Source organism: Neoarius graeffei, chromosome 4, assembly GCF_027579695.1.
Source record: "Neoarius graeffei isolate fNeoGra1 chromosome 4, fNeoGra1.pri, whole genome shotgun sequence".
NCBI classification, from domain to species: Eukaryota; Metazoa; Chordata; class Actinopteri; order Siluriformes; family Ariidae; genus Neoarius; species Neoarius graeffei.
Window position 1 is genome coordinate 93,688,210 of NC_083572.1, and position 12,884 is coordinate 93,701,093.

The 12,884-nt window shown below is 42.5% G+C and overlaps 1 protein-coding gene across 2 annotated transcripts in view; it reads right to left on the minus strand.

Annotated features, from left to right (window-relative positions):
- The window catches only part of nos1apa (nitric oxide synthase 1 (neuronal) adaptor protein a), a 546,141-nt gene that overhangs the window by 312,621 nt on the left and 220,636 nt on the right, over positions 1 to 12,884 (minus strand). For both annotated transcript variants that reach the window (XM_060920033.1, XM_060920034.1), the window contains exon 4: positions 5,786 to 5,844. In XM_060920033.1, the coding sequence (XP_060776016.1) occupies positions 5,786 to 5,844 (59 nt within the window). The remainder of the gene's footprint in view (positions 1 to 5,785; positions 5,845 to 12,884) is intronic.

The following is a 12,884-nucleotide window of genomic DNA, read 5'->3' on the forward strand; positions in this document are numbered from 1 at the left end:
AGAAATTCACTGACGATAGCAACAGGGATAATGAAAGTGATTTTTAAAATGGGAGTTATGTCTGTCAGATATGTCAAAGAAATAGAACTTTATTCTTTAAAAATCTTTTATTGATATACTGAGTGTATTTTTAAATGACGTGCTGTTTTAGAAGACCAAATACCATATTTTCAGTCTTGAAAATATTACCTCACTGAAAAAAGGACAAGAAAAATTTCTTATTTTGTGGGCAAGTGGTTAATGGATCCAGTTATGGTAGAATCTGCCTTATGAAATTGTGTTGTTACGGATCTCGCCATAATATGCTCACAGCAGAGACACCTCGATAGAATTCTTTCGGGGAGATTGTCTGCAATCTGGAAATATTAGAAGCACGAAAGTAGGATACTCTATCTTAAAGTTCTTAGTGCTTAACAGACATAAATGGCATTGTTTTATTTGCTGTGATTTCAAAACTGGATCGCTCAGCAATGCTTTGCCGCCCGGAGAAACGCCTCACCTGCTATCATCAGAAAGGGGAAGTTCTGCTGTTTATTTTGATTTGGGAGGATTTTGGTCTTTCCTTATGTACAATTGTGACGAGCACCAAGCGCCAGTTCCGCTCTTTCTTGTGATTCTATATCTATGCAGAGATGTCCGCAAGCACCGGCAACCGATGGTTTTCTCCGCCTACACAGACGGTCTGTGCCGGCTACTCGATCCCAAAAAAACACCTGCCTTTCAATGTTCAAGCGATTTATGGTACATGATCTTCGCCGGCCATGATTTGCTACAAATTCAATTATTCCACCACGAAATTGTCTTCGATTTGGGTCTAGCGTGACTGCAAACGACGCTATATTTTTTGATCGATTCTCGCACATTCAGCCGGACCATGTGACCACGATGGTAAAGACGCAGTTCATTGTTGCAGACTCGGTTTTCGCAAAATATTTTATAATGTAATGTAATTTACACATACACCAAATAAGCTCACCATCCTGCGGCCGGATGAGCTAATGATCAGATCGTTTAAATATTAATAGTCTTGATGGTATTAAGTAGCTTTTCTTTTCCATTCCCACACTGGAGATTTTATTTACTCTATGCTCTGGCTAATATACTTCACATTTGTTCACTCTGGCTGGAGGTATAACTTGGGAGCTTGCTGTGCAAAGTGTAACTTTAATCCATGTGAAACAGCCGGGCAATTCGTTTTGCATTTACAGAGATGTCCACAAGCGCCGGCGACCGGCGGTTTTCTCCGCCTACACAGACGGTCTGCGCCGGCTACTCGATCCAAGGAAAAAAAACAAAACAACAACAAAAAAAAACTTGCCTTATATCGTCTCCGCTGCCCAAAATTTGCTGCAAATCCAGTTATTCCACCACAAAATTGTCTTTGATTCGGATCATGACCGGAAGCGACGCTATATTTGTTGATCGATTCTCGCGCTCTGATTGGCTGAGCCGGACCACGTGACCACACCGTAGCGTATGTAGTTATGTTACAGAGCCAGGCAGCGTACTACAGAGGGGAACTGAGAAAGCCAAGCACACGTACATCTGGAGGGAAATTTCATACGTATTTTGTGACTATTTCACAGCGAAATGGTTAGCAGTTGAGAATGCACCAGAAGGCATGTACACTACCGTTCAAAAGTTTGGGGTCACCCAGACAATTTTGTGTTTTCCATGAAAAGTCACACTTTTATTTCCCACCATAAGTTGTAAAATGAATAGAAAATATAGTCGAGACATTTTTCTGGCCATTTTGAGCATTTAATCGACCCCACAAATGTGATGCTCCAGAAACTCAATCTGCTCAAAGGAAGGTCAGTTTTATAGCTTCTCTAAAGAGCTCAACTGTTTTCAGCTGTGCTAACATGATTGTACAAGGGTTTTCTAATCATCCATTAGCCTTCTGAGGCAATGAGCAAACACATTGTACCATTAGAACACTGGAGTGAGAGTTGCTGGAAATGGGCCTCTATACACCTATGGAGATATTGCACCAAAAACCAGACATTTGCAGCTAGAATAGTCATTTACCACATTAGCAATGTATAGAGTGGATTTCTGATTAGTTGAAAGTGATCTTCATTGAAAAGAACAGTGCTTTTCTTTCAAAAATAAGGACATTTCAAAGTGACCCCAAACTTTTGAACGGTGGTGTAAATTTCAAAATTTTCTTGGAAGGCATGACCCCGGACTCCCCTAGCATTAATGTGCCTTTGGCGTGCCGTGGCGGCTTTGCCGCTGCAAATTCCAGAGCTGCTTATACATCCATCCATTATCTGTAGCTGCTTATCCTGTTCTACAGGGTTGCAGGCAAGCCCGAGTCTATCCCAGCTGACTATGGGCGAGACAAGTCGCCAGGTTATCGCAGGACTGACACATAGAGATACACAACCATTCACACCTATGGTCAATTTACTGTAGAGCCACCAATTATCCTAACCTGCATGTCTTTGGACTATGGGGGAAACCGGAGCACTCGGAGGAAACCCATGCAGACACGGGGAGAACATGCAAACTCCGCACAGAAAGGCCGTCGCCGGCCGCTGGGCTCGAACCCAGACCTTCTTGCTGTGAGGCGACGGTGCTAACCACTACACCACCGTGCCGCCCCCAGAGCTGCCTACTACTTCTTTTTCAGATTTTCTGGAGAACCCTGTCGATGCAATAATTAGCTCATTAGTTATTCAAACAAGAGTAATGGGTATAGAGATGGACGCAGAGCTGTATGCAGATTGTAACTACAATAACACTTCATCGCATCGACGAGTGCCCGGCAGCAATGGAAAGGCCAAGTAGGACCGTTTCACGTGACGCGCGATCAACCTTGCACTTCATGAGCAATTCAGCTGAGAAAAATGGACTTGAATTCGGATGCGATTTGCATCAGCCAACGTGTTTAAAGCTAATGCTCAAATATACAGCCATGCCAATAAAACCTGTGGGATGAAAACAGCTGAAATTGTGCTCGCTATAACTGCAAGACAGTTCATCAAAGCCATGAGGAGAGCCGTGATTAATTCCACATCGCTCTAATTTCAATAATTATGGCATAGTCTTGAAGTCTGTCCAGGGAACAGAGGGGAAAAAAAAAACCAAAACAAAACACTGTGTGTGCAAACTGCTCTTTCAGTCACCCTGACGTTTCATGTCTCCTTCTGGCTAATCCAGAAATTTAAAGCCCAACCACAATCCCACAATCCCTCATTATGTGATCTCATGGTCAAACATGGTGTGTAAACACCACCCACTGCCTGACTCAGCTACATGCCTAACGGCTGAGAACAGGCTTCAGTTCACCTTGAGAAACAACATATCCCAGGAAGGGCTTCGAATGGACACCCATCCACCTGGCAAATGAGAGTAAAGCATGGCACTGGAGGGCAAATCACTGGAGGTGATCCTATGGTACAGCTCATCAAAGAAAAAAAAAAAAAAGAAGAAGAACCACCAAGCAGCAAAATGAGTAAAAATTCAAAATGTTGTACAGTAAATTTGATGTGGAATGATCTGAACTCGAATCCACTAAAGAGAATGGCCACAATGTCTCATCTCATCTCATTATCTCTAGCCGCTTTATCCTTCTACAGGGTCGCAGGCGAGCTGGAGCCTATCCCAGCTGACTACGGGCGAAAGGCGGGGTACACCCTGGACAAGTCGCCAGGTCATCACAGGGCTGACACATAGACACAGACAACCATTCACACTCACATTCACACCTACGGTCAATTTAGAGTCACCAGTTAACCTAACCTGCATGTCTTTGGACTGTGGGGGAAACCGGAGCACCCGGAGGAAACCCACGCGGACTCATAATATTTTCAATAGAAATGCTGAGACTGTCAATGAGTGCTGCTAGCTGCTGTTTTTTAATAATGATGAAGTCAGCTGATGAAGTACATGTAGCTGCATTTTATGTAACAGTTTATTGACTGCCAAAAAATAAACATTTTGATTATAATTGAAGTTGTTTTGTTCTTCATCTGTATTCAAGATTTCACCATATTCTCATCTCATCTCATTATCTCTAGCCGCTTTATCCTGTTCTACAGGGTCGCAGGCAAGCTGGAGCCTATCCCAGCTGACTACGGGCGAAAGGCGGGGTACACCCTGGACAAGTCGCCAGGTCATCACAGGGCTGACACATAGACACAGACAACCATTCACACTCACATTCACACCTACAGTCAATTTAGAGTCACCAGTTAACCTAACCTGCATGTCTTTGGACTGTGGGGGAAACCGGAGCACCCGGAGGAAACCCACGCGGACACGGGGAGAACATGCAAACTCCACACAGAAAGGCCCTCGCCGGCCACGGGGCTCGAACCCAGGACCTTCTTGCTGTGAGGCGACAGCGCTAACCACTACACCACCGTGCCGCCCAGATTTCACCATATTCTTCAACAGTATTCGAGTATCTGGAGAAACTTGTCACCTTAGCTTAGTCAAAGTGCACATCAGACTTAAAATTATTATATCATCCATATGTGGATTTCAATCGGACTACTTTTGATGTGTTTGTTTGCAAATATTTCTGAAATTTGATTAAGGGCAATTCCATGTAAATGTCAACCTCACCATGCAAAAATAAAGCAACATGTAATACATCAAAACCACTCCCAGAGATATCACCTAGGCCTGTATTTTACAGATGTGAATAAGTTGAACCAATTTGTAACCAACCTAATATGTCACTGTCAGTCTTTCTTTCTTATAATGTAAAACCCAAGCTAAAATCAACTTTGATCATGTACAATTCTATATTATTGCCACAAGCCACAGAAATGTATGCTAAAATCCACAAAACAGCAAAACAATAGCCATCCTAAATATTATTTAAGAACTTTGATAGTTTTAGCTGATATTTAGAGAGTTTTTCAAAGGGTTATGGTGGTTAAATTGCTGATTTTCGAAACATATGCCATGTCGATTTCAGACGCGTCACATCCGTAACGGAATTTCGTCACATCCATAACGCTGACTTTTCCTTCCGAAACTCTGCATGAAATACAAAATATTTTAAACAAAGATTTTTTTAATATTCACCTTGGACCCCTCTATCAAATGGATATCTCCATTTCGACATTAGGTTTACGATTTCACAGAGTTTAATAAAAATGTACAGTCACCCAAGAAAAGTGATACTTTTTCTGTCACATCCATAACGCATCTTTTATTGGCATTTTCTGGCATGCCCTAGATGTACTATGGGAATTGTTCTTGTTCTATCACTTCTCCAGTATGGTACAGCCTTAAAATATGCAACACCTGTTTAAATACTGGGAGAGAATAAAACATGCACTGGGTCATTTGTTGCCATTTTGAGTTCAAGTGTCACGTCCATAACACTGGAATTGCTCTTAAATGACTGAGGTATGGTTTCATATTTCAAGTTTCCAAATAGCATTGATTACCCTTTATTTTCACTGTTAAAAGTTACCAGAGGCCACCATTTCTCAGTGCATTTCATAAAATTTTCCATGCCCAAAGGGGGGCGCACCCCTCTTTGAAACCCCCCCTTTGCCGCTGGCAGACATTTTACCATTTTGCACCCTGCTGTAAATTATTTGTACCCTGCTATTCTCCCAAACTTTGAAGCCCCTGGACTTTGCACTGAATAATCCCGCAGCACAAAGTCATTTCCAAGCCTTTGTCACGATTGCAAGCAGTACAGCACGAGTACGCATAACTCCAAACTGCTCCTTACTGTTGTACAGAGGCAGAACTCCAGCTGTGATCTGAACCATGACTTGCGTGTGTACGTTCTGAGTGATTGGAAACTTGCCTGTAAATGGGGTCCTGCATCACCATCATCTTGCTCTCATCCCACGTCCATTCTTTTTTCTACAGACAAAGAAAGAGAGTTTTAGACAATGAATAATATAGCTACCAATACTCCTGATAACTCCACTGCGGTAGAGAGATGACTAATGATGGCAGAGGCACAAGCTCCGCATCATTTATGAATAAAAATGGTATTCCCAGTGAGTGGCTTCACATCAAATCACAATCACTTGGAGGACACTCTTCAAACTGAAGACTTTTATAAACTATGTTAAAATTAGAAACTAAAAAAAGCCTACCACTGTTTTTTTTTTTTTACCTTGTGCATTTTCAGACACATACTGTACCAAAAGCTCACGAAACATTTGACGGTGTTGAAAAAAATGCATCATTCTGAGCAATACTGTTTCATGATCATTAATTAACAATTGTTTGCCGAAGGCGACGTGAATATCAGTGAATAATAACCTCGACTTTGTCTCGGTTATTATTCACGGATATTCACTGAGCCTGAGGTATTTTAGTAGAAATACACCGGTGATTTTTTTTTAACACAATTTTTTAAAATAATTTATTTCAAACTTCAAAAGCGGCATGCAAATGTAATGAAAGACTTGAAGGCTTGTGGCATGCATGCAGATTTGTGTCACTTATCTACACCGAGTCACATAAAATAACATCACATCGCTCCTGTGGAGGACGGCCCCATATGGACAGTCGAAAGTCGCACTTGGAGGACGCTCTGGACTCTTACAGTAACGCCTTTGTGGCTGAGGACTACAGTTGACTTGCTAACTTTAGGACTGCAGTTGTCATGAACAGTTTTGCGCTCAAGTTTCCATCAATGAAGAGTTTATAACATCAACGAAACTGACTTGTTAAAACTGTTAATGTTATAGTCATGTTGTCTGTTGTTACCCAAATGAGGATGGGTTCCCTTTTGAGTCTGGTTCCTCTCGAGGTTTCTTCGTCGTGTCGTCTGGGCGAGTTTTTCCTTGCCACTGTCGCCACGGGCTTGCTCATTGGGGATCGATTAGGGATAAAATTGGCTCATGTCTTGAGTCATTCAGATTCTGTAAAGCTGCTTTGGGACAATGTCTATTGTTAAAAGCGCTACACAAATAAACGAACTTGACTAAAATACTTTGTTTTGAAAATAAAATAAATCACAATTCCATTTTACCTTTGAATGGTTTTAGACCAAACATCTTTAGTGCTTTTAGGAATGACATTTTCTTTCATCATTTGTAATTCTTCTTCACTTGCAGTGACGAAACGATTGGCCGCCGTTTTGCCAAGTCGCTCGAGGTGATTACCAAAAAATACTCCGAATTTCTCGACCAATCAGCACGCGCAATTTCCTATAATCACCTCCGTATTTACACTAATGGTAATTCTCATCTCATCTCATTATCTATAGCCGCTTTATCCTGTTCTACAGGGTCGCAGGCGAGCTGGAGCCTATCCCAGCTGACTACGGGCGAAAGGCGGGGTACACCCTGGACAAGTCGCCAGGTCATCACAGGGCTGACACATAGACACAGACACCATTCACACTCACATTCACACCTACGGTCAATTTAGAGTCACCAGTTAACCTAACCTGCATGTCTTTGGACTGTGGGGGAAACCGGAGCACCCGGACGAAACCCACACGGACACGGGGAGAACATGCAAACTCCACACAGAAAGGCCCTCGTCGGCCGCTGAGCTCGAACCCAGGACCTTCTTGCTGTGAGGTGACAGTGCTAACCACTACACCACCGTGCTGCCCAGAATTAAACATTACATTGTTTATTACCGCCGCCAACTTTGTTGGAGGGGCTTTTGTTTTCGCCTTCATCTGTTTGATTGTCTTGTCCCAATGTAACTCAAAAAGCAGTGAATGGATTTTGATGAAATTCTGAGGAAAGGTGGGCCATGGGCCAAGGAATGCTTGATTAGATTTTGATGGAAATCCAGATATGTATGTGAATCCAGCATTTTATTTATTTATTTCTGGATATTCTAACAATGTGGCCTGGCCGAGGTATACGCTCTACCAAGTGCCCTTCTAATTAAATAAGTAAATCTTACTGACTCAACTACAGACTTCGTTTATCACCAAAAATGCATTTGCTCCAGTTGGAGCTGGTTATTAACACAAGAACACTCACATTAGTTCAGCAGCCACATAAAGGCATCTAATAAGCTCTTACCCTGATTTGTTCTCATTTAATGTCTGACCTCCATGGTTACTCAAGTAGAGTCTAATAAACTAATGAAGCTCTAGATGGCACAACTTGTGCATAATTATACGTAGTACAGAGTTGTAATGTAGCGAAACTAAAACTGTCTCTGACAACTATCCTGTCTCACTAGCTTTTTATCATCCAGAGCTAAGGAAAAAGAAACGTTAGACTCTGATATGAATTCCTTAAAATGTTAAAAGAAATAATTTATACTTTTCGACCTTATCCATAACCAATGCATCTGCAGTATGTGATCGATTACTACAGACAAGAATTTTAATACTACTTCTTCTTCATGCCCTTGTGAAAATGTTCTGAAATTGAGCTTTGACGAAATACATCCATAATGTTGATATCCATCCATCCATCCATCCATCCATTATCTGTAGCCGCTTATCTTGTACAAGGTCGCAGGCAAGCTGGAGCCTATCCCAGCTGACTATGGGCGAGAGGCGGGGTACACCCTGGACAAGTCGCCAGGTCATTGCAGGGCTGACAAACAACCATTTACACCTACGGTCAATTTAGAGTCACCAATTAGCCTAACCTGCATGTCTTTGGACTGTAGGGGAAACCGGAGCACCCGGACGAAACCCACACAGACACGGGGAGAACATGCAAACTCCACACAGAAAGGCCCTCGTCGGCCGCTGAGCTCGAACCCAGGACCTTCTTGCTGTGAGGTGACAGTGCTAACCACGACACCACCGTGCCGTCCACAATGTTGATATCTGAAATGGGAATTATCTTTAACTTTCCTGACTTATTGCCTGAACACACCAGGCTGCTCCATTTGAATGAGTGAATCAGAACTACTAAGCCCATTTCCATAAAAGTTGGGATCTTTTCCCAAATGCAATAAAAACAAAAATCTGTGATTTGTTAATTCACGTGAACCTTTATTTATCTGACATAAGGACAAAGAAAATATTTTCAATCATTTTACTGACCAACGTAATTGTATTTTGTAAATCGAAATAAAGTTAGAAGTTGATGCCTATAACACACTCAAAAAAAAGTTGGGACAGAGGCAAAATAAAACTGAGAAGTTTATAGGATATTCAAGTAACAGCATTTTGGAAGACTCCACAATAAGCAGGTTAATCGGTAACATGATTGAGAATAAAAGGAGCATGAACCAAAGGCTCAGTCTTTGCAAGCAAGTCTGGGTCATGGTTCACGCCTTTGTGCCAAAATTTGTGAGAGAATTGTTAGTCCATTCCAAAAGAACATTTCTCAAAGAAAGATATGAGGTCTTTCAAAATCTGCAGCACATAATATTGTGAAAAGATTCAGGGAATTCGGAGACATCTCAGTGTGTAAAGGGCAAGGTCGAAAACCACTGTTGAATTTGCGTGACCTTTGAGCCCTTAGGCGGCACTGCCTGTGAAACCATCATGCTAATGTGACAAATATAGCCACATGGGCTCGGAAGCACTTCGGAAAACTGCTGTCACTTAACACAGCCTGCTGCTGCATCCAGAAATGCAACCTGAATCTGTTTTATGCAAGGAGGAAGCTGTTCCTCAATTCTATGCAGAATCGCTGCTGATTTCTCTGAGCCTGAACTCATCTCAGATGGACCGAAAGACAGTGGAAATGTGTGCTGTGGTCACGAGTCCATATTTCAGCTTGTTTTTGGGAAAACTGGATGTCGAGTTCTCAGTGCCAAAGGTGAACACGGTCATCCAGTTTGTTATCAGAGAAAAGTGCAAAAGTCAGCATCTCTGATGGTATGGAGGTGCATTAATGCCCGCAGCATGGGTGAGTTGCATGTGTGTGAAGGTACCATTGATATATTAGGGCGTATATTGGGATTTTACAGACATATCCATCTTGTCAACGTGTCTTCCTGGGAAGTCCATACTTATTTCAGTAGGACAATGCCAGGCCTGATTCTGCACGGGCTACAACAGCGTGGCTTTGTAGACACACCGAGTGCTTGCGCTTGACTGGCCTGCTGCCAGTCCAGATCTGTCTTCTATTGAGAATGAATGGTGCATCATGAAGAGGAGAATCAGACGAGGGCGACCATGGGCTGTTGAGCAGCTAAAGTCTTGTATCAAACAAGATCAAAACGTCCAATTTCAGATCAATATGATTAAAAAGTGTTATTAAAGGAAAGGTGATGGAACACAATGGTAATAATGCCTCTATCCCAACTTTTTTTGTAAGTGTGTTGCAGGCATTAAACATCTAACTATGTTTATATTTACAAGACACAATTAAGTTGGTCAGTAAAACTACTGCAAATATTTTCTTTGTATTTTTTGTCAGTTAAATAAAGGTTCATGTGAATTAACAAATCTGGAAGTGGGGTTTGTAACAAAATGCACTGTTACATGCATAGTTATGTCACTGCATCAGAAATTTATAGCGATCTGTCTTTAGCACACCATGCCTAAAGCACTTGGATGAAAATGTGGCATGTGTGACAAGCACACATGGAGCGTGGCTGTGAGGATTTATGTTGGGCACAGATAGCCTGGGTCCGCCCATCCTAAGTGTGACGCAACACGGGGGGCTGTTGCGAACTTAGTCTGGCAAGGCAAGCTATCTCCAGCTCTTCCAAGCTCCCGAAAAATCGGAAGCCAATCAACTTTGAGCATCTCCAACGGCCCTGGGTAGAGGTGTGTTCAAGGCAGTGACGTAGTAGAACTGCGACCGGAAGCCATAGATTGTTTACAGAATCTATGCTGGAAGCACTTCATTCACTAGAAACATTACGAACATGGAGCAGCGGCAAGCCTTTGACACAGCGGTGGATGCTGTATTGAAAGCATTCAACGGGAAGTTCTCATTGAAAACGGAGCAAAGAGCAGCCCTGGAGGTATTTATCTTCTTCCTGTTACTCAAGCAGTTTCTGTCGGGTCACATACGACAGAGGAAAGAGTGATGTGATTGGTTTAAGCTTCGTCACAGCCTTTTCTGGCTTCGACCAGTAGCAAACTGAGACATTTCAGGGAGGCGGGTCAACCATGCGTTTTGGGAAACAGTTGGGCTTAATATCTATGCCAGACCAATGCTCGCAGAGCTTTGAAGTTGCGTTAGCCAGACTAGGGCACAGAGGCCTGGTGTGCAATCAGTGTTCCAGTTCAGCCCAAAGGTGTTCAGTTTGGGTTGAGGTCAGGACTCTGTGCATGACACTCAAATTATTCCACTCCACGCAAACCAATCTTGGCAAACCATGTCTTCAAAGGGGAAGAACCACATATGATTGCGATGGTCAGGTGTCTACACGCTTTTGGCCATATAGTGTAGAGTACATATTGTTATACATTCACTTGCTAATGACACTCATCTCTGAGCAACCTTCTCACTCTATATTCCCCACCCCCTTTTCTCCCCAATATGCTCACTTGGCAATTCCTGCCTGCTTTCCCCATCATGCAACAACTACCAAGCAGGGACAGGGAAGGGTAATACATGCTTCCTTCAATACTTGGGAAGCCAGGCTGTGTACCAGGGCAGCACAGAACATTATGAAGGAAAGCACAATCTGCTCTCTTCCAGTATCACTGTAATTGACAGAAAGTATTCTATCCCTCCCATTCAAAAAGCATGGTCAACTTTGCTCTCTTGGACTCCTGGCCGCAGACAGCTGTGCCTTTGCTGGGATTCGAACTCGCCATCTCCCAGGGCGCAGCTCGGGTGAATGCATTTTGTTGCACCACTCAAGAGTCCCCAGCAATTGGGCATGGATAAAATATGGACAGCAGATAAACGAAGCAACTGATTTGTTTGAATTGAAGCAAACAAAGTCTTCATCAGTAAGAGCAATTTTGTTGAGATGTTCAAGTTAGTGAACGTGCTCTGGTCCCATCCCAATGCAACATGGTGATGTACCTTACGGAAGGGTATGTTTGCTGAACTGCTCGATGTCCTGGTGGTGCATCATAAACAATATGGGCTTTATAGATAATTGGAGTAGTTTTGAGTGCAAGGTTGGCCCGTTAGGGTGGGACAGTATCCATCCCACTTTGGAAGGTGCTGCTCTCATTTCTTGCAGCGTAGCCCATAGTCTCAGAACAGGCCTAGTTAATTTGTGACAATCAAGAGCTCGAGCCTGGGAGCACACGAACAGGCTAAATCAACCATCTGCTAGCTGCAGAGTCACCACTCAGGTACCACCATACTGAGACTGTCTGTTCCCCAAGCTATACAGAAGTGTAGAAATGCTCAGAAAATGTGTTTCAGTCATCTAAATTAATATAAAATGAGATCATACTGATAGTACAGCCATAACCTTTGATCTAAAGCTCGGACTGTTAAATATTAGATCTCTTACACCTCAAGCACTTACTGTTAATGAAATTCTTACTGATCAGGAGTTTAATGTACTGTGTTTAACAAAAAACATGGATTAAACCAAATGAGTATTTAGCATTAAACCAAGCTAGTCCGCCTGGATACAGTTCTATACACCAGCCTTGTCTAACTGGCAGGGGAGGAGGCACTGCAGTTATTTATCATAATAATCAAGGCATCACACAAAAACCTGATTATAAATTCAACACGTTTTGAAGGGTTTTTTTTTTTAATACTATATACATACGCAGATGTGTATACATATATAGCTGCTACAAATAGCGTATGGTTTAATCAGAAGGTCATAGGACCCACTCGTAATGGTGGTCACGCTCTTGATCTAATACTAACTTTCAGATTAAATGTAAAAAATATATAGTCACATTTCCACAGTCTGAAGCTATCTCAGATCATTATCTCATCTCACTTAAAATGTGCCTTTTACATTCTATTACTTTAAAGGCATTCAGCAGACACTCTTATCCAGAGCAATGTACAACATACCCAGAGCAGCCTGGGGAGCAGTTGGAGGTCAGGTACCTTGCTGAAGGGCACTTCAGC